The sequence below is a fragment of the Paroedura picta genome, chromosome 6 (assembly GCF_049243985.1).
Source record: "Paroedura picta isolate Pp20150507F chromosome 6, Ppicta_v3.0, whole genome shotgun sequence".
Classification (NCBI taxonomy): Eukaryota; Metazoa; Chordata; class Lepidosauria; order Squamata; family Gekkonidae; genus Paroedura; species Paroedura picta.
Window position 1 is genome coordinate 33715185 of NC_135374.1, and position 20957 is coordinate 33736141.

Here is a 20957-nt window from a genome sequence, read left to right on the forward strand (position 1 = left end):
TAAGTGATTTTTAAACCACCGTAGATTACTTATAGCAGAGAGAGATTGACTGTAGTATTTATTTAATGACTTTACATGTGGCAAGTCATTTACAAAAAAAATAACAAACAAATGCATTCTTTCAGTGCAGTTTTCAAATAGCTGAAGAACAGGCAACAGTCTGTGATGATTTGGAATGCTAGTATCAGACAGCACATGCTTAGTTCTTAATTGTTTTCAGGAGAGAGAAGTGTCAGTGTCGATAAAGCCACGCAAATAAAAACCCCTTTGGAGGGGGGGAAAAACATGATACAGTCAAACCTAGGAGGTACAAGGATCCAGAAGAGCCATTTCTGTTAAAGAATGGATGAAAAAGATCTCCAGTTAGTCACATTATTTCTAGAAGGAGATCTGAAGCAGCTGAACAAACACTGAAGGTTAACTTTTCCTGAATCTCCAATCTTCATTTAATACCTTCAGTAAAAAATAAAGTGTAAACCATTAGATACATTGTATCAACAAGAGGAAACAAAAAGGTAGGCCCAGGTTAAAGAAATCTACATGTCTGCATCACACAAGGAACTCCCCAACACACAGCATAGCTTTGGATTGCCTTCAGTAGCATGTAAGGAAAGGGCAACTGAGACTAGCATACATAGCTTCCTAAATTTTCAAGCACTTAGCGTGGGTAAAGAAGACTTCCTAAAAGGATAAGAATGCTACAAACTCTGTACTTTGTAACATCAATAATAGAAAAGATTATTTCTTGTACAAGTAGTAGCTGCTAAGATTTCCAATGCTAGACCATGTCAAAATAAATCAGAACCCAACACGTGTTCAAGCTACTTTGTTTCTCCCTACAAGGAGCACATGTACATACTAATCCTGAACAGTCTGCACCCAGAACAAAGCTTGAGTCCAGCCTGCACCCAGTTCAGGAATGACCTAAACAGAAGGAAATTTTCTCTCCTGAAAAATGGCTTGATAGTTCAACTTTCAGGAAACATGCAAACTGGAAAAAAGAACCCACAGGAGGATTGAATTATCAACTTGACCTGTAAGGGTCTTTTGAAACAAATCTTACAAATCATTCAGTACAGCAGCATTCTGAACTTCAGTTTCTTCAAAGCTCTCACTATCATCTTAAATGAAGCAGAAAATGGGACGGGGAGCCTTATGTGACACATATATTGAAAGATTATGCTGCATCTATTGTTTCTCTTAAAATCCCTGTTATGAAACTCTTCTGCAACTGCCTTTTACAAAGCTAAAATTAATCCAAAGGGATTTACATGGCATAAAAAAATTAAACACCTCTATTAAATTTTTTAAAATCACCCTTTTAGATAGAACCATTCACTCACAACAGCCACCCTCAAAACATGAGTCAAAAAGGTTTTTATTTGCATGGCCAAAATAATTTTTGATCCCCTTGCAAACTATTGTTTTTTTTAATCTTTTAACAATTATTTGCTGCAGAGGGAACAAACTGCTTCTTTTCTTGCACAGCCATTCCCACAATACCTAAACATTTAACAGATAACTACACCACCACGAATAGAAAAAAAATCACCATCCAACACACTGTAACAGTGTCTTTAGGGCAAGGTCGAACTGGGCAGCTTTACTTTTTAAAAGATTATCTCCCTCCCCTGGTGTTTCTTTACAACGTTGGTGGTTTCAATCCATATTTCTTTGCAACTTCTGTCTGGGCATAGGCAGCATCACAGAGAGAGTAGAGGTGGGCCATCTCCATCTCAGATTTGGCCAAATTAATAGCTTTGTTGAACATTTCAATGGCTTTATCCAGATTGCCTCTAAAACAAAAGGATAAAAGAGTCATTTAAGAAAAATTACAAGGGTCAGCAGTTACAAATGGATGCTATATGAAACATTTTTGATTTTCCCCTGTATACTGTGACTCCCACAACTTCACACGGCCTTTGCAAATTTTTGTTGTTCCACTCTGATTACAGTATTCTTTAAAGCAAGGTATTTCTACGATTAGCCAACAGGAGTGCCAGGAATTCTAATGCCCATAAAGAAATGGTGAAATAGCATACAACAACAGAATTCACTAAGAATACTTGTATGACTATTAGGAAGAAGGATTAAACAAAGTCAAAGTGTTTTTTCAATATTTGTCACAGCTAATTTAATTCTATAAAACTATTCTGGCTAGTTGTCACACATCTGCTTGCAATATGCTGAATAAATGGTATGTCTGGATAGAGAAAAACACCTAAAACATGGCACTGTTTAATGATCAAGGAGGATGGGGTGGCCATTGTGTGACAACTACTCTGGAAATGTTCTTTCTTCTTGAAATCCTGTGCTCCCTGCTGCACACTTCAGAGTTGAGGCAGCATTTGTCAGGGTCCACCTAACCTTAGGGCATCAATAGGCACTCCCTCCTTACTAATATATAAGTGTATGATACATTTTATAGACAGTGCAGGTCATGGAGTGTAACACACGCAAGTAGCTTTGTCTGAGGTATATGCCTATTTGTTCTTTACCAAAGTCCGATTTAGTAGCATGCTACAGCGGCTTGCCAATTAATGCTTCGACTGTACTTACGTAAAAGGTGGGGGGAGGAGGGAAGAAATTGGTCTAATGGCGGATGATGCCAAAACAACAAAGACATACTATCGTTTGTTCCTGTGGCGAAGGATTTGAGGGAATGGCTCACAGCTGGAGAATCTTCCCTATCAAATTTTCCCACCAGCCCTGCCTAGGTTAGCAGTAATGTTTGGCAGGCAAAGATAGACTGACAAATTTAGAACATGGCACATATCAATATAGCTGCCACTTCAGAAGAAAGGATCTGAAGGCAATTTGAGGTAAGTCTTTGGTTTAAGTAGAATGCATCTAACAGTACACAAATTTCCCAAGGATACTGTCAGTGGCCCAAATTGATAAACCATCAATAATAAAAGTTTGCAAGCTGGGTACCCAGCTTGCTGGGGGGTAAACGGTAATGACTGGGGAAGGCACTGGCAAACCACCCCGTATTGAGTCTGCCATGAAAACGCTAGAGGGTGTCACCCCAGGGGTCAGACATGACCCGGTGCTTGCACAGGGGATAACTTCACCTTCACAATAAAAGTTTACGGGACCTCATACTGCCAAAGACTATCAAAGTAGAAACATTCAGTGCTTACCTTTGCACTTCAATTGTCCCCATCGTCTCATATGCAAAGTCGCATTTATTATCAATTTCAATGGCCTTACTTATAAGTTCCAAACCTTTATCTAAATCCTGCTTCCACTGAAGTTGAAGTAAACTGAAACAAATCAATTGCAGACCAGTGGTGAACATTGGTAGCCTACTCCATCAGAAAAAAGCATATACCCAAAATAGTAGCATTCCAATACAAAGAAAGCTATTAAGAGACAGTAATATGAATACAGAAATATAACCTGCATTCAAGTACGCTTGAAAATCACATACAAATAAGTGACTGACCAAAGAGGTACCTAAAATTTAGTTACCCACCAGTAAAATCTATTTAGGCAGTGCAGTTTCAAACAAGTAAGTGATAATTTATCAATACTTGTCTCCAGAAACAATCAGGAGCCTTGTGGCATTTTAATACATCAAACCTGCCTAAAGCAGAAACGTATTTGTTTGCCTTGAGATTCCCACTTGTTTTTAGTGCAACTGACAGACATGGCATATGTGAGAAAGGGTTGGAAAACTGAAGAAAAAGGAGTTCACCAGTTAAAGGAAAATTGCAAGGAATTGTATACTGTCTGACATTTACCCAGAAATGAGGCATCAGTTTGAGCTAAGAGAATATACTGAGTTCTATCCCACAACTTTGACATCTGACAGAGGTCAACAACTATTAAGTATTAATAAGCAAGTAGCAAATAACCATTTAATAACATTTAGCAAAAGTAGTAGTATAATTACCAATATTAATAGCAGTAATTAAAGTAACCTTTAATTAACTAACATTTAATTAAAGTGACCTTTACTTTCTGGAATAAAATATGGTTTTAATAATGCATTGTAATTTAGAACATAAACAGCAGATACCATTAATTTAGAACTTCAAAGCCTGGATCCTAAGTCTTGCTTCTGATCATCAAAGTTATTTCCTCTCCTGCACCTGCATTCTATGTGGGGCTGCCTCTGAACATAGTCCAGAATGTCAGCTGATTCCAGATGTGGAAGGCAGCCAGGATACACAGATACTAAAATTCTGAACTGGAAAGATCTGCACTGGCTGCCCTTTTGTTTCCAAGCACAATTCAAGGCGCTGGTTCTTACCTTTAAAGCTCTAAATGGCTTTAAACCTCATTATTTCAAGGACGGCCTTCTCCCAGTGAAAATCTGTCTCACAACCCTGTTCTTATTGTCTTTGCCTTTAGAAGTAAGGTGGTTGTCAACCAGATACAGGGCTTTTTCAATAGCAGCATCTTGCCTGGCACATACATAATCCTCCTTCAGACATCAGGACAAAATGTTTACCCAGGTTTTCTGTTTATCCAGGCCTTTAATTAATGGACTGTTCTTTTACCAACATTTTTATAGTGCATTCTGTCTGAAACTGGTATTAATTTTAAGCTGCTTAATTATGATTTTAATGCTCTAATTGGTTTTTAAGGCTGGATTTTCATCAAGAATTATTAATATTTTATGTTCTTAATGTTTTATATATTTTATTTTATAAGCCACCATGGGAGTTTCCAGAGAGTGGTGGCAAAAAAATCCTCTAAATAAGTACAGAAATAATGCCTCAAAAGCAGCTCAGCAGATAACCTTCTGTATAACAGCAACTATTTTGCTTACCCTTTATGAACGTAAGTTGTAGCATTGTCTGGCTCAAGATCAATACATTTATCATACATTTCATCAGCTTTTCCAAATTGTTGTTGATCTGTTAATGCCTGCATGAATAAACATTGAACTTTAATAAAGATTTGTGAAATAACTTAAAAGCAGGACTACCTCACTTTCTGCAAATGTAGCACTTTGATAAGCAGCAAAAGAAAAAGCAGAATCTTCTCCCTTACAAAGCATGCAGAAATAACATTTATTGCTGGAACATGAGAAACTCAGAACTAGTTAATGATAATACACAAAATACTTTCACAGATTAACAGATAGTGTCATATACCTGGGCATACAGTGCATAGCCTTCAGCACATCTTGGAAATTTTTTAATAACGTCCTCAAAGCCTTTCATTGCTGCTTGTACTTGTAAAGCATTGTTTCCAGTGTAAGCTTGCCGATACTGTTAGAAACAAAGTTTACCATGTCAAAACAGAATCAGGTTGAAAAACTCTACTTTATCATTACTTGACCAAGAAATAATATCCCAAAATGTACTACTTGCAGCAAAATTGCTTTTGGATCATATTCTCACAATATATTTCGAGCAGACTTTATTTTATAGTAAAAATTCCACATGCTTACCAACGCAAAGCATTTCTGTGCTTGCGCTAAGGCAGAATCTGGCCGCAAACGGATACATTCATCAAAATCTTCTACAGCTTCTTCAACTTGGTCAAGCAGGATTTTCAGCTAAAATAAAAGAGGTGTGAGAACAATTGTAAACTCTTCTGTATTCAAGGAAAACCACTGTCACAATAGAATTACTAGAGAACTACTGAAATTATAAATCAAGTATTTGGAATGAGTAGATTTCCTCAAAGCCCATCTACACTAGTTTAGGCCAAGTATAGGCTTCTGGTTTTCACTTCTCTCTTCTTTACTTTTCAGCACAATATTTTAAATGCAAATACTTCATTACACAAGCATCCAGTGAGAAGCAAAGCCAAACTATTGCCTGGCATTATGACAATGAGCCTTGGGTCATATGTTCCCTTCTTGTCACGTGCCAAAATGTCCTCCCTCTTTCAAAGCTACTGTTTGAGCATGGTTTGTAGCTCTGGATTGGGGACACGTTCAAATGCAATTTGTTGGTTTGAATAAAACCAGAAAGCCTTGCTGAAATAAGGCAGGGGCCCACCATCAACAGATTCAGACTTTCTGAAGTGTTAGCCTTCTCATCTAGCATGAATTCTGCTGTCTGGATTCAAGATGGTTGAAAATCTTACCATGTTTTTCACATTTCTTGTAAACTGAAGCCTAGGTAAGAGGCTGACTATTAACATTTGCCTGCTACCGTATTTCTATGTTAACTACACCATATTCTGTGGAAGATGAGAAACAAAGTATAATGAGTCTTACCTGCCCCCTGTGATGATAAACATCTGCATTCTGAGGATCAATGTCGGCTGCCATATTAAAGTCTTGAGTGGAGAGCATAGGTTGTTGTTGCTGCATATACATACTGCCTCGCTTGATGAGGGCATTAGCACGAAGCTAGTACAAAGAATCAGTGATTATTAATTTTCCTGCTACCCACAGTCTTCAGATTCTGGTAACAATGTTTTTAATTTTCAGGCAGCTGAGAAAGCCCTAAGAGAGTCTCAAGAGTGACTGTTGGCCAATCAGCTAATAAAATGAAGACTGAAGCACCCACAAAGTCCTAAAAAAACAGCACATTTAAAGTTAAGAACGGTGTTTACAGGACGTCAAAGGAGCAACAGCTCAACAGCAGAGCTGTCTTGACCCAACTGAAGTTGGCATGCTTTTGTACTAAGAGCAGTGTGATCCAGCACCTGTTTAGCCAGCATGCGGAACTACAACCAAGGATAGACTGCACAAAAGTAGGACCCACTGGACCTGCTGCTTGAAGACCATCACCAAAGGCTGGGAGCCAGATGAAAAGCACTCCATGCTTCTCTACTGCCTGCTCTCATTAAAAAAGCAAGGAAAGAGGGGCAAGGAGAGCTTTTTGACCATAGGTGTCATACTGCCAAGCATTTGGCTAAGAGGCAACCATGAAGCACCTCCTGCTGTTCCTCAAAAGCAGGTATAAGGAAAACAGACTGCACAACCCCACTTGGTCCTGGCTATGGCTGCTGAAGCAGCATCAAGTGCACTTTGTGTTCCTGCTCGGTCCCAGCCATGGCTGCCATCTATTTGGTCCTGTTGGTTTGTAAAAGTTTGGTTGTTCTGGTTGCCCACAAAACTTTTTCTGTATTGTAGTCTTCTTCTTTTTTGGCCACTACAGTAAACAAAGGAGTCAAATGAAACGAAAGGCTTGTCTTCCCAGTGGCTCAGTTAGGGAACCCCTCTGCCAATATAGAAAAAAATTATTTTCCTACCGATGAAAAGTTATTATACCCTGATAAAGAGGCTAAGGTTTCCCAGTGTCTCTGCTTTTCCCAAATGGTCCTGTTTACTTGAGGGATCTATTTTTGGGGCATCTTTCTCTTTTTATGTATCTGGTTCTGGGCTTCATTCCCCTCTACAAACTCTGATACAGCCCTGGCTAGATGACAATCTTGAGAATTGAAATTACAATACTCTTCATAGGCTTGCTAATTTTTCCCTTTCCTCCTGTTTTTTCCTTTTACTTATAACCATGGGTTAGTTCTTATTTTCATAAATATTATAAATTTACTATAATTTTTTTCTATAACATTGTCCATTTTTGGATCAATTGAAAATCCATCTCTGGGGCAGGTAGCTCTCTTTCTTCTTCTTCTTTTTTTTTTTTGCATATTCCTACTGCGAGTCTTTATAACCTTTATATATTTCATTTCTTTTTTTTCAACCTAGTCCTTTCTGGATCTTCTTTCAATATAAAACCCACATAAATTTATCTTTAGACCTTATAGGTAAGTTGTACTATAGTATATAGAGTATGTTTATGAATATCTTTAGAAAAACAACTTAACCTTTGACATTCTTCTCTTTTCTTCCGATAAATCCTCCTGAAATAACCACTAACACTTATTCAAATACTAAGCAAATTCATGGTAAGCTTTCCTTTATGCATACTTGGATATTTTTAATGAATTGGCTGCTTTCTGTATAAATTTAAAAACCTCATTGGTTTTCTGATTATTATTATTGTTGTTGATGTTGATAATTATTTCCAGACACAGTGGCTCTGCCTCCTCTTTTTCTGTTCCATATACTGTGAATCCCCTCTTTCCATATATAGCCTTCAGTGTAAAGCTGTTTCCCCCATCCCCATTCCTGCCCATGACAGTATAAAGACTGTGAGAACTTTAAATAGTTTTTCAAAAATTAAAAATACTGTACCATTTCTGTGACACAATGTCAATAAACACCCACTGGCACCAAAGGTTAGATGAAGAAAATATTTCCCACTGATCAGAAAACACTAGTAATTTTAGTTAATAATAATACAATAATATAAACTTTGCACATCTTTTTGTAAAACCACATGCTTACCTTTACATTGGCATCTTCCATGTCAATGACCTGATTCAGATCTGGTTTTGCAGCATTCGCATTCCCAATCAGCAGATAGAACGTAGCCCGCAACAGCAAGGCTTCAGCCATATATTTTCCTTTCGCCTCAATTTCTTTAGTACATTCACTAATGATTTTGTCATAGTTTTCTTCTTCCATATATTTCTTTGCCTTTAAATAGCCACAGCTGTAAATATGTATGACTTCATTAATATCCAGGACAACAATAGATTCTCTGAATGTAAATAATGTATCTTGCAAGTCTGAAGGTTTCTAGTTTATGCTTTAACTAAAAGATGGATGTTGGCATGAAACTCAACATCAAGAAAACAAAGATCATGGCATCCGGCCCTCTCAATTCCTGGCAAATAGATGGGGAAGAAATGGAGATAGTGACAGATTTTATTTTCCTGGGCTCCAAGATCACTGCAGATGGGGACTGCAGCAAAGAAATTAAAAGACGCTTACTCCTGGGGAGGAAAGCTATGGCAAATCTAGACAGCATCCTAAAAAGCAGAGACATCACCCTGCCAACAAAAGTGTGTTTAGTCAAGGCTATGGTCTTCCCAGTTGCAATGTATGGCTGCGAAAGTTGGACCATAAGGAAGGCCGAGCGTCAAAGAATTGAGGCTTTTGGACTCTGGTGCTGGAGAAGACTCTTGCGAGTCCCTTGGATTGCAAGGCGAACAAACCGGTCAGTCCTAGAGGAGATCAACCCTGACTGCTCTTTAGAAGGCCAGATCCTGAAGATGAAACTCAAATACTTTGGACACCTCATGAGAAGGAAGGACTCCCTGGAGAAGAGCCTAATGCTGGGAGCGATCGAGGGCAAAAGAAGAAGGGGACGACAGAGAATGAGGTGGCTGGATGGAGTCACTGAAGCAGTAGGTGCAAACTTAAATGGACTCCGGGGAATGGTAGAGGACAGGAAGGCCTGGAGGATCATTGTCCATGGGGTCGCGATGGGTCGGACACGACTTCGCACATAACAACAACAACAAAAGATGGATTATCGATTACATCCTTACACTTTCTGAACATTCATTTATTAACATGCAAAGGAATAATTAGAGTCTATAAGATATGCTTAAATAGGAAATTGTGATTTCAGTATATATAAAATCAAGCTCCCAGGATACAGGGAAATATTCATTGAAGTCCTATTTATAGCATTAGACTACTTGGATAAATAGGCTCACTATACAATTTAATTAGGCAAGGAGATCCTGCAAGTACTCTTTAATAAATCTTAGCTACATGGGATAATCTGTGTTTATACAATCTTACAATCCAACTGTGCCAAGATTGGCAGCCAAAATACCCCCTAACCTCCGGAGCAGACTAATCTAGGGTGGGGTTCAAAGATGTAAATGCCCAGCCTGAGGAAGAGCCACACTGATCTTAGCTCTGGACCTGGCGGAAGACCTTTGTTTTACAGGCCCTGTGATGGCTCCGTCAATTAAAACTTAAGATCCAACTCATAAACTCCGTTAGTTTATGCTGTTGGCGGGGTTCCTCCCCTCCATATTATGAGAGGCAGCCTCCAAAGGCACTTCCAATAGCAGAATAAAATTTTTCCAACACTCCCCACCACACACACACATTGCACTGCTGTCCCTGAACACTGCTTATGAAGACGAGGAATACTGTGGATCAGCATAGTGGAGAAGGAGACAAAGTGACGATCTGCTGGGGGGGAGAGATCACTTAGGAAGAAATAGCCATTACATTTCACCAAAGATCCCTTGTGTGTTTTCATTAAATTGTTAATTAGTCTTGAGTTTCAACTAGAAAGGTAGATGAAAAATGAAGTAAAAATAAATAAATAAAACTACAGTTAAAATGGTAAGTACAATATAGCTTTAGGGTACCTTTCAAGATCCCTCCTACATTAAAGGTAAAGGTATCCCCTGTGCAAGCATATGGTCATGTCTGACCCTTGGAGTGACACCCTCCAGCGTTTTCATGGCAGTCTCAATACTGGGTGGTTTGCCAGTGCCTTCCCCAGTCATTACTGTTTACCCCCCAGCAAGCTGGGTACTCATTTTACCAACCTCAGAAGGATGGAAGGCTGAGTCAACCTTGAGCCGGCTGCTGGGATCAAACTCCCAGCCTCATGGGCAGAACTTTCAGACTGCATGTCTGCTGCCTTACCACTCTGCGCCACAAGAGGCTCACCCTCCTACATTACTTTTTAATAAAGTGGGGTTTATACAGCAATGGGCTCAGCAGCTGGCTCTGATTCTTCTCTAAAGACTGGAGAAGGTGGAGCTATGGCTCACTGGCAGAGCATCTGTTTGGCATGCAGAAGTCCCAGGTTCAATCTTTGGGATCTCCAGTTAAAAAGATCAGGTAGGAGGAATGTGAAAGACTTAGAGAGCCACTACTGGTCTGACAATAACTTTAATGGACTAAGGACAAAAATGGCTACTAAGGAATAGGACAAAAATCAACTAGTATTTTAAGTGGTACTTGGATTTTCAATTTTAGGAAAGTTCTCTTTTGAAAAGAAAATCTAGGTTGCTAAAATACTAGGCTTTTTGAAAGGAGAAAACCGCTATCTTGTTTGCTTCAGCTACTTCTAAGATAAGCCACTTATCATGAGCTCCTTCAAGTAGAAACTCTTTTTTATTTAATCTCTGGAAACTACAAATGGCAAAAATAGATTAAAGGTCCTGATAATTTAAGCAGAATATAAAATCAAAGCAATAGAATGACATGCTGTCTCAGATATTCTCCTTTCATGCTAACCCCACCACTGGCCTTGGCTACAATAATGGGTCCTATCAGTGCCACCATCAATCATGGTTAAAAAACAGGTTTCACAGCAAGCCAGGGTTTAATGCAGATCATTGCAGATTGCAGAGAATGAACAATGTGTTCCCAAAAATCATTGTTATATTCCTTTTTTGCTTGTCAGTTATCTCTTACTGCAAGTTAATCACCCCCAAGCCAATAGTTATACAATATTGCTGCCCAAACCAAAGCGCAAATTGCTTCTCACAAGCTCCTACTATCTAATATTTATCACTTTATACAATGAATGTACTACATTTAATAGCATAACTGCATATGGCTTTTTCTATGGCAACATAAATTGATCCATTACACTAACAAACTTATTTATCCAGTTACTTACTTATCTTTTACTACAGAGGCCTCTCCTTCTTTATCTTTGTCTTCATCAGATTTCTCCCCTCGAAGAAGAGGCTGGGAGATAATGTCATCTGTGAAAGAGCTGAAGTAAGATTTGATGAACTGTGGTGAAGGCATCAGGGGCTCCCTGTTCTGAAGCAAGGCAGAGAATGTTGGTTTGAAAGTATATTCCATTCAACTGTGACTCAGCCATTAGATAAATGGCTATTACATTTAACCTGAGGACACTGAACTACTGAGAAAAGCAGCATCTGACAGACCTGCTATTTCTTGTATGCTTTAATGCCATTACAATTTCGAAAAACCAATGAGACCACATAGGTCTCAAATCTGAAAATTTCCTATCAGGTCTTCATACAGTCATACCTTATATTTCTCTTTGGCTTTTTCTTTCCCAAGAAGTTTGAGAACTTTATCTGCTAGCAGCATACTTTGCTGATTTTGAAACCCTTCTAAAATGCAGACTGCAGTGACATCTGAAAAACACAAACAAAAAATAAGATTACAGACTACTAGTTTATTAATCGTTGAAAGGCTATACAATGAGTTACTCTGTCCCGCAGCACTTGTCAAGCTTAGGCTCCGTTTCTTGTCAAGGACATCTAAAATAAACTGATGGGTTTTGTGGTATACAACTAGACACCTTAATCAAATATTCTTCCGCTTCAAGTCCTTAACCACACCACTGGTGGTATTTTCCCCTGTATGTTAATCATGAGCATTATATTCTACCTACCACAATTAAACTGTTTTTTTTAAATCTCAGAAAGGGTGAGCTACTGTGTACAAAAAGGATTAAATCAAAGGAACCATCATCTATCTACAATAAGCAATCAAGCCCCAAGGGATCTTTGGGAAACACTAACATGCCAGAATCCATCAGCAGAAGAAAAAACAAAAGGCAAGTGCCAGAGCATAAGCATATTATGTGTGCTTTAGGCTAATTTTGCCCAGAAGATCAGTAGAGATTTTTCAAGCTTTGCTCAATTCTCTTTCCATTCAGAATCAAATACTAATTATTTTTATTTTTTCTGGAATTTATCAGAGAACCAAGGATCATTATTTATTTATTCATTCAGCTTATGGGTATACAAAAATGCCTACTTTGATTTCAAAAGGTTCTTGAACAAATTACAATACACTGGAATCATAGTTAAAGCTTAAAAGTTTTCTTATCCCTTCAAAGACAAGTACAAATATTTTAATGAAGCAATTTTGCATGTTATCACAAAATTCAACAATGTAGACAGAATTCCTTTTAACATGCAGCATACCCACCTTCTAAACATTCTTTTTTATTGTCTAATTTCTCATGTGCCTTTGCACGCCTGAAAAGAGCTTTCACATATTTGGGATTAAGTTCAACAGCTTTTGTGCAGTCCTGTGCCACTTCTTTCCATTTTTGCTGTAGGTATAAAAATAGTTGATTAAAGAACAGTGTTATGATCTACTTACAACACTGCATACCAACTGAACAGGGCTTATCCATGCATGTTTACTTGGGAATAAATCTCACCATAATCAATGGGAACTACTCACAAATAAGTATGCATCAGATTGCAATCTAAATCATTTTATTCAGCATAGACTTCACGTAAATCAATAGAACTTTATCCACATAACTGGTTTGGAAATGTAGCACTTTAACTTTTCATCTCTAGAACTCAGAAAAGACGTCCAGGAAAGTAAGGAGCCAGACTCGGCACCCCAGGGGAAAAGGGATCAGAAAATTGAGCAACCAGTAAATAAAAGAACAGACAAGGAGAATGTACTGGGGAAAATCAGGTAATTTTTTTTAAGGAAGAATACTGCTGAAATAAATGATTGATACCAGAACTTCATAAGTGACCGAGGGAGCATACCCACCCTCTAAAGATTATTTTATTGTCTAATTTCTCATGTGCTTTTGTACAAAAAGTCATGCAAATAAAAAACCAGTAAGCACTTGTAACTAGAAGGTTTGCAACAGTTTACAAAGGATATGCTATTTTACCTCTGCTAAATTTAATACAGGATTGTATCATATTACTTGCTGTGTGACATTAGTAATATTGTTATTATTTTTAAAATGTATTTACTGGGATTGAACATTTAAGGTAGCTAAAAGAATCATAAAAACAAAACAGAATTTTTTAAAAAATCAACATTTGGAAAATGAATACACATTTAGTTCAAAGAACCACCCAACCAGTTTCAGTTGAGGGACAGTGGGAGAGAAGAGGAAAGATAAGAACAAGTCAGTGTATAAGCTGCAACATATAAGCTGGTGTCATCCAGAGAATTTCGAGTTCCACTTAAAAAGAAACACTGTCCCCCTAAGCGATTCTATAGAACAGCAGTCTTTAGGAGAAGCAAGAGCAGTTCTGTCATTTAGATTTTCTAGACTGCAAACGTTAGTAGCCCTGATGAGAGCTGAAACTGGTCTTCCCTCAGACAGGGCTTGTGTACACTTAGCAATTTTAGAAAGAGAACAAGTTCAAACAATCATTTAAGCCAGTCTCTCTCAGCCAGGGTTTTGTGAAACCCTAGGGTTTCTTGTTGGTCCCAAAAGGGTTTCCTGAATGGGTGGGTGTAAATTATCATGCCCCTCTCCTTACCAAAATGACCAATGATGTGCCTGGATGCGGTGGGATGGGTCCTGGGTAGGCATATACACAGCTATGCTTCCCAACCACATTCTGCACTATCATGCCACTTCTGGGGTTTCTTGGAGCTATAGAGGGTTTCAGGGGTTTTTCAATGGTAAAAAGTTGAGAAAGGCTGGTTTAAGCTCTTGATGTCCAAAGATTCAATTCATTCTAGATTTCTAATTAATATTCTGTCATGATATTCCATTCCAGATGACCTCTTAGACAACTCAATTGATAATAATCAACTCAGAGACAGGGTGTTTATTTCCGATACCACAATTGACAAATTATCAATCCTGCAATCTAAAAGTTCCCCTTGGTCCAAACTATTTAAAACAGATAATTTTAGATCCTTTCTTTTTAGTTCAAAGAGCAGCTTACACTTCCATGCAATTCCAAACAGTGCCATTGGTTCTACTGAGTAGATGCGACCATCAAATTCCAAAAGATCAATGCTTCTGTATCTGTGGGGCCTCAATTTAATTTGCCTGTTGTACACAGAACCAAGGAACAAATTTCTTGCTAATTTACTAAATGGTCCAAATGGTCAATCTGATCATGAAAAATTAGTTTTCCTGTTATCAGATACTAATTCTTTTGTTCACAACAGAATGTCATGTTTGCCCTTGTGGCCAAGAAAATAAGGGCTAAAGAGGTTCTAAAGTGAGCAAATGCCTAGAATAATTGCAGCTGGATTTATACAGTAAATGTAATCTGTATATATTACTTTATTACTTTGTTTTGAAATATTTCAAAATGTTTTAATCTATTTTATAATGGCCTATGGCAAATAAACAATGACTGCAAAAGTACATGTGTAGTTTCTAACCAAACACTTGAAATCACAGACAACTTTTCTGAATTACAATTCTAAACCCCAGGAATTCTGGCGGGGCATAACACTTGAACAAAATATTCACACATGAAAAGGGAAGCAGATGTAGTCTATATTTAAATTGCGGATGAACATACTATTCTGATGTTTAAGATTCATACCAGTTGTTCATAGGCTGCAGCTCTGTTCTGGTAGAAGGTGGAAAGGTCAGCATTTTTCTCAGAGGGACATAAACTGATGGCTTCAGTATAGCACTGAATGGCTTGCTCGTATTTCCCAGCCTTAAAATACTTGTTGCCTTTATTCTTTGCCGCTTGGGCTCTATCAAGAGGGCTCTGGAAAAAAATGTTCATAGGCATTGTACAGAGTTCAAACATTAAAAGATTTACCACAATACAGGCTTTAAAGCATTCAAAGTCACTGAGCTGGATTAGAACTACTGCAGACAGTTTGCAGAAGATGATCTTTCTACTTTCTACCCCGTCTCTTCCGCAGTTTACCGGGCGCTGCACTGCGGGGGGGGGGGGAGGCACAGGACCCAGCGGGGTCAAACACGCAAGCACGGAGTTGCCACACCTGCATTCGCCAGTGCACCAGCACCCCCTCCCCACCCCAGTCCCCAGCCCCCAAAAAGTCAGGGACCACTGATATACAGCTCAGGAGGCTGTAGTAAGCAGCATTGGAAATCCAGCAAACTTGTCCACTGGAGTGCAATTTTAGATTCAGGATTGCACTACACATGCAAAGTGCAGCACTGCTCATTAATAAACCTAGTATCATGAATAGCTCTTCCTTCAATATATTAAGTTATAAGGATTGTTTCCAAATCAAGCATTAATTGTGATGGTAGAAGCTAACAAATTAGTAGAAGCTAACAAATAAACTTTTATTAATGGTCTGAAATCTTAATTTACTTACTGACGATACGGAATCTGACTTTAGCTACTCAAAATGTGATATTCAGTGAATTGTAATGGAGGAGGAGAAAAACTCTGAAGGCAGTTTTAAACAGTCTGGATTCAGTAGAAGGCAAAGAGTTGAGGTTCATTTTTGTTGTTGTTGTTGTTATGAAGGAGTTGACTAAAACAGAGAGCCAGGCTGTGATGGAGATCTTGTCTCCATCGCATTTAAAGTCATTTCAAAAGGCCATGAAGTCCCAATCCTGACTGTGAGGTGTGAAGCTCTTCCCCCTCAGCATGTTTTCATGCACAGCGTGTGTGTGCGGGGAAGAGAGCCTCATAACACAGGCTTGATCAGGATTCAGGCCTCACAGCATTTTAAAATACCTTAAAATGATACTGGAAAACTCATGGCAGCCACAAGTTCTCCAGCAGTTACTTTAAGATTGAGGTGCATGCAATCTTGGCTCACTGCAAATCCGAGGCAGAAACAGGGGCTATAAAAGAATCTTAGTTATTTGTTGCCACTGCCTGATGTAATAGGTTTGGAGAACTCAAAAGTTTGCATACTGATCTATATCACCTGGTTGGTCCTAACAACAGTTTTGGAATTCTGCTTTTGACCAGTGAAAATATCTGCAACTCCTTAATCGTGTAATATAACTCCTGAACTTCACGTTGCTTGAACTGCAGATGCAAAGACAGTGGAGAGTGGCAGGAAATAAAATTACCCCGTCCCCAACATTTAAAAGTTTTTCCAACTGAAAAAAACTGGAAATGTTTAGGAACACTGAAAAACAAGACAAAAAATCTCTTTTGGTATAAATACTTTTAAAGACAAGATTTCATCCACTGAAAATGCATAGTATGAAGTGTTTTAAGATAACCTACAACATTAGATACATAAAATTCCTTTGTATGTACTATGTTGCAGAAACACAGCAAAAATGTATTTTCCAAGGATGTGCTTATTGTTTCAGTGTGACCAAATTCTGCCCCCAAACATGCCATAAAATATATGATAAAATAATATTGGAGATACTAGTATATACTCAATATTTAAATATGTTGCTTAAGTACTATTGCAACTGAATTTTGTTTACTATAAAACACGTTTTAAAAATATAGACATTTAAATTTTCCACAATTAATTTTTGAACTAAATGCAGGAACATTAATGGTATACAAGCTTCAGCTTTTGCCTTTTCATTTCTCAACACCAATAAACATCAGGTTTACAAGTCAGCTTTCAGATAAGCATAAGTAAGCAAATGTGCTTTGCTGCAGGTCACTTTTCTGTTCTTCTAAATTACAAGACTGGACAAATTTTAAGTAATGCCTCTAGGAAAACCTTATTGAAGATTTTTTCTGCTTGGGGCTTTTTGATAGTTCTGGCCCAATACTATGTCAGTTTACTCCAACTTCCGCATGCATATTCTGCCTTTTGCTTTCACTTCATTTTTCTGTCATCTATCTACCTCTTTGTAGTACACTTTTGTCCTAATGTTGTTTTGGAAACCAATTTGAATTGGCTTTTTCCTAGTGCCGCAAACCACCCCGTATTGAGTCTGCCATGAAAACGCTAGAGGGCGTCACCCCAAGGATCAGACATGACCCGGTGCTTGCACAGGGGATACCTTTACTTTAATGTTTTTTGTCCCACCCACCTCCAGCCTAATGTCGTCATTGTTAAACCACTCCTTCTCCTCCCCCCACAAGATGGGGTGATTTCATTTTAAAATGACCCTAAGAGTGTAGTGTTGCAACAATAAACTTAGCAAGTTCTCAGAAGCCCTGTTTTAATTTTTAAGAAGTCTAGCACTTTCCCTTGTGCAGATATAGGGGGGAAAGCACCCTCCGAAGAAACTCCTCATTATAGTACAGAAGAAAATAAACAGAATTCATCATCATAACTATAAAAATGCACAAGGGACCGACGTGCAAAAGAAACCACTTAAAATGCTTGCGGATTGACTCCCAAGAAAACCAGGAGCAAACTGAGCATGTGGGAAAGATCTGAGATTCAGGGCAGATTACAAAGTTTACATTAGCCATTAAACATGCTAAAATCACACAGCGGGAGTATACTTACAGTAACAGGCAACACAAAGTACTATAGTCCACAGTCCCTATCCGTTTACCAAGTCATCTCTCTGAACTATTTCATCACAGTAACAGTGTTACCTGTATTAAAAGAGCCCGTGGCCACGATTTGGAAATACATTTTTAAGCTGCCTAAGGACACAGTAGATGAATGATATGTAAAATCTTGCATAACGTTACATTTATATTCTAGTAGTTTAGGATAATATTCAAGTGAATGTTTAATGTGCTGTTTGGGACAACTGACAGGTCCAAACAACTTTAAGCACTCTCCACATTACATAGGAAGTAGCTAATACTGATGAACTGATACTTTGAGATTTCCTAACTCAATCAATTGTACACTGCCTCTAAAAGATAATTCAGCCTGGGTATTGACTGGCTAGCAAACAGAGAGCAGCAGCATATTAAACAGGCTATTCTGCAGTTGTAAATTGTACTCAGATAAAAGCAGTGTAATTCTTAAAACACTTTTCTGGGAATAAGTCCCACTGAACAAGACTAAGCAGGATTCTGAGGAAACCTGCTTATGATTGCTCTTTAAATATGCATCTAATTGCAATCAATATTAAACATTTCAGACTACGATTCCATAAAACACAACTACTGTATTTCATTTCAAACATCCAGGAATGCTCTTCTGTCCCAATACTGGGGAAGATACACACTTCCTTTCACAAAAAACCATTGGTCCTCCTCTGAGCTCTAGATCCCGACTTAACAGTCTCAGGGCCACATTACTCTGAAATTCACAGAGAAGGTGCTCTCCCAGATACTTCCGAGAGAAAGCGCACTGGGACAGAACTTTATAATGTCCAGAAGATTGTCAAAAATAACTATTTTTAATAGAAAACTAATAGAATAACTATTTTTAATAGAAAAAGAGGAATGGAGAAACAGGACTGAAATTTATGCAATACTTGTGTATCAAACCTAAATTTTGCTCCTTTAACAACATAAATTGCCTATACTAGTCAGCCCAGAGCCTGAGGGATACTTGTTCATGGTGTTCTCTATGTTATACAAGACTGAAGTCTTGAGACTTTGTACTTGGCTCTGTTTTTTTTCTTCAAGTTAGAAAGGATTAAACAGTTTTGTAACAAGAGGCACTTGTTGATTAATTTACCACAAGTGACTAAGTCAGTGCCTATATGGAAGCCTGTTTTAAAACTATACTCATTAGAAATAATGGCCCATCAACGCCAAGCCTTCAGCTTCAAGCTCTTCTTACATGTTTAGTACAATTCTACCAAGTGTTTTTTCTCCCAGATGCTAGCATGAGACTCTCAAAAAGCATGTTCCCATATCTGAACACATGTATCCTGAAACCCTGATACCATCTCTCAGTTTAACAACTGTGTAAGCCAAGTTGCATTTCATTTTACAGCTAAGCAGCTAACATATGACATAAGCAGTAAGGCTGTTTTAAAAACCACAGCTATCCATGCTGCCTTTTGCACTATAGAGAACAAATAGTACAGGCAAAAATGTCAAGGATTTTCTTAGCCCACGCAACAGGAACCTTAAACAACTGTCTGCTCCTGCCTTTGAGACAGAAAGAACATGCCATTTTTTAAAATTACTCCTAATACATGGAGTAATTTGAACAATGCTTTCAGAATTTTCCACACTGAAGATAAGTATAATTGCAAAATCACATCTATGAAGATGTATACCAAGTGGATTCTCTAATTATAGTGCAGTCTCCTAAACGCTAGTACACAAGTTCTTTCAGAAGCCTATGAGAAAAATAATGTTCACATAAAGCTTTGAATTTATTTCATTATAATATTTAAGTTATATTAAATGTGCTTTTTTCTAATCATTAGAGGCATTTGTAGCTACTAGGAATTTGTACAGCATGAAAAACTAATATGATGCATTTTAGTTTTCTTTAGTAACCATGTCAGGAAAAATAAACATGGCTAAGCATATAAAATGTATCTACAGCACCAGAAAACTTTCCCTGTTCCCAATTTTTCAGAAAATACACATCATGAATTTGTAACAACATCTTGGCGTACAAGCCAGTTTGCTGAGCAATACTACCTCTTAATGTGCTTTGGCTGTGATACATCTAAGAGATACCAAGCAGATAAAAAAGAGTTGGCACACAAATCAAGGTTTTTTTTAGTAATGTCTGGAAGATAAACCAGAGTCTCCTGTGAACTATTGATAGCTCGCATCTAACAGAAGGCCCTAAAAAGGGGGCTTTTCTTGGGGGAGAGGAAAATTGTCTTAGTCCCCTTTACAGCGCCTAACCCAGACAACGAAAATTCCGGGAGATTTTAGTGTCTGGGGTAAAAGTTCAGCGGGGCTGCGATAAAGGAAGAAGTCTGCGCTCGAAATCGGCCATTTCTTCCAGGTCAGCTGATCTCTAGAGACTTGTTATAAATCCAGGAATGCCCCAGGCCAGCCCTTTGGAGAATTTAAACTCTATTCCGTTTCGAGGACAGAATAATAAAACCACATAACGTGCCCAGAGGGAGGGATCCTTCAGGGTAGTTTTAGTGACTCAGAAGAAAAGATCGTGGCTCCTCGCTTAGGGGCGCAGAGTGCGTGCCAGGGGGGGTGTAAATCAGCACCACACCCCCAGCCTCGCGACTCACCGCAGCGCCCCTAAAACCGAAACCGCCCTCCTCCCGAAGCGCCGCCCTTCCCCCTCCCCCCCCCTAACGGCTTTCCTCGCACGTGCCGCCCGGGTTCCCAACCGGCCGCCCTGAAGCCCTTCCTCGCGCCGCGCCCGCTCACCATCTCGTCCCCGCCGGGGCCATCGGGGTGGCCGCCCCCCGAGCCGTCGGCCGGCGCGGGGCTGGCTCTGCCCTCAGGCGTCTTCCTCTCGCTCGCGCCCTTGCCGCCGCCCCGCGCCGCCCGCCGCCGCCGCCCCCACACGTACAGCACCCCGGCCCCGAGGAGCAGCGGCGCCCCCACCGCCAGGGCCAGCTGCCAGCGCGGAAGCCCTGTCCCGCCGCCGCCGCCGGAGCCCCCGCCCGCAGCCGCCTCCACGGGCTTCGAGGCGGCCATGATCCCCCGCCGCGGCGCGCAGC

General features: G+C 39.1%; 1 protein-coding gene across 4 annotated transcripts in view; it reads right to left on the reverse strand.

Moving 5' to 3' along the window:
- Positions 1-45: 45 nt before the first annotated feature.
- Positions 46-20957, reverse strand: part of TOMM70 (translocase of outer mitochondrial membrane 70) — a 45672-nt gene continuing 24760 nt past the window's right edge. For 3 of the 4 annotated variants that reach the window (XM_077342067.1, XM_077342065.1, XM_077342066.1), the window contains 11 exons: positions 15070-15243; positions 12722-12848; positions 11810-11919; positions 11427-11575; positions 8267-8474; positions 6185-6319; positions 5408-5515; positions 5109-5225; positions 4781-4878; positions 3144-3266; positions 46-1796 (listed from right to left, as the gene is read on the reverse strand). In XM_077342067.1, coding sequence (XP_077198182.1) covers positions 1643-1796; positions 3144-3266; positions 4781-4878; positions 5109-5225; positions 5408-5515; positions 6185-6319; positions 8267-8474; positions 11427-11575; positions 11810-11919; positions 12722-12848; positions 15070-15243 — 1503 coding nt within the window. In that variant the 3' untranslated portion in view covers positions 46-1642. Of the gene's footprint in view, positions 1797-3143; positions 3267-4780; positions 4879-5108; positions 5226-5407; positions 5516-6184; positions 6320-8266; positions 8475-11426; positions 11576-11809; positions 11920-12721; positions 12849-15069; positions 15244-20661; positions 20935-20957 lie in introns of those variants that run through there. The other variant, XM_077342068.1, reaches the window with a different exon arrangement.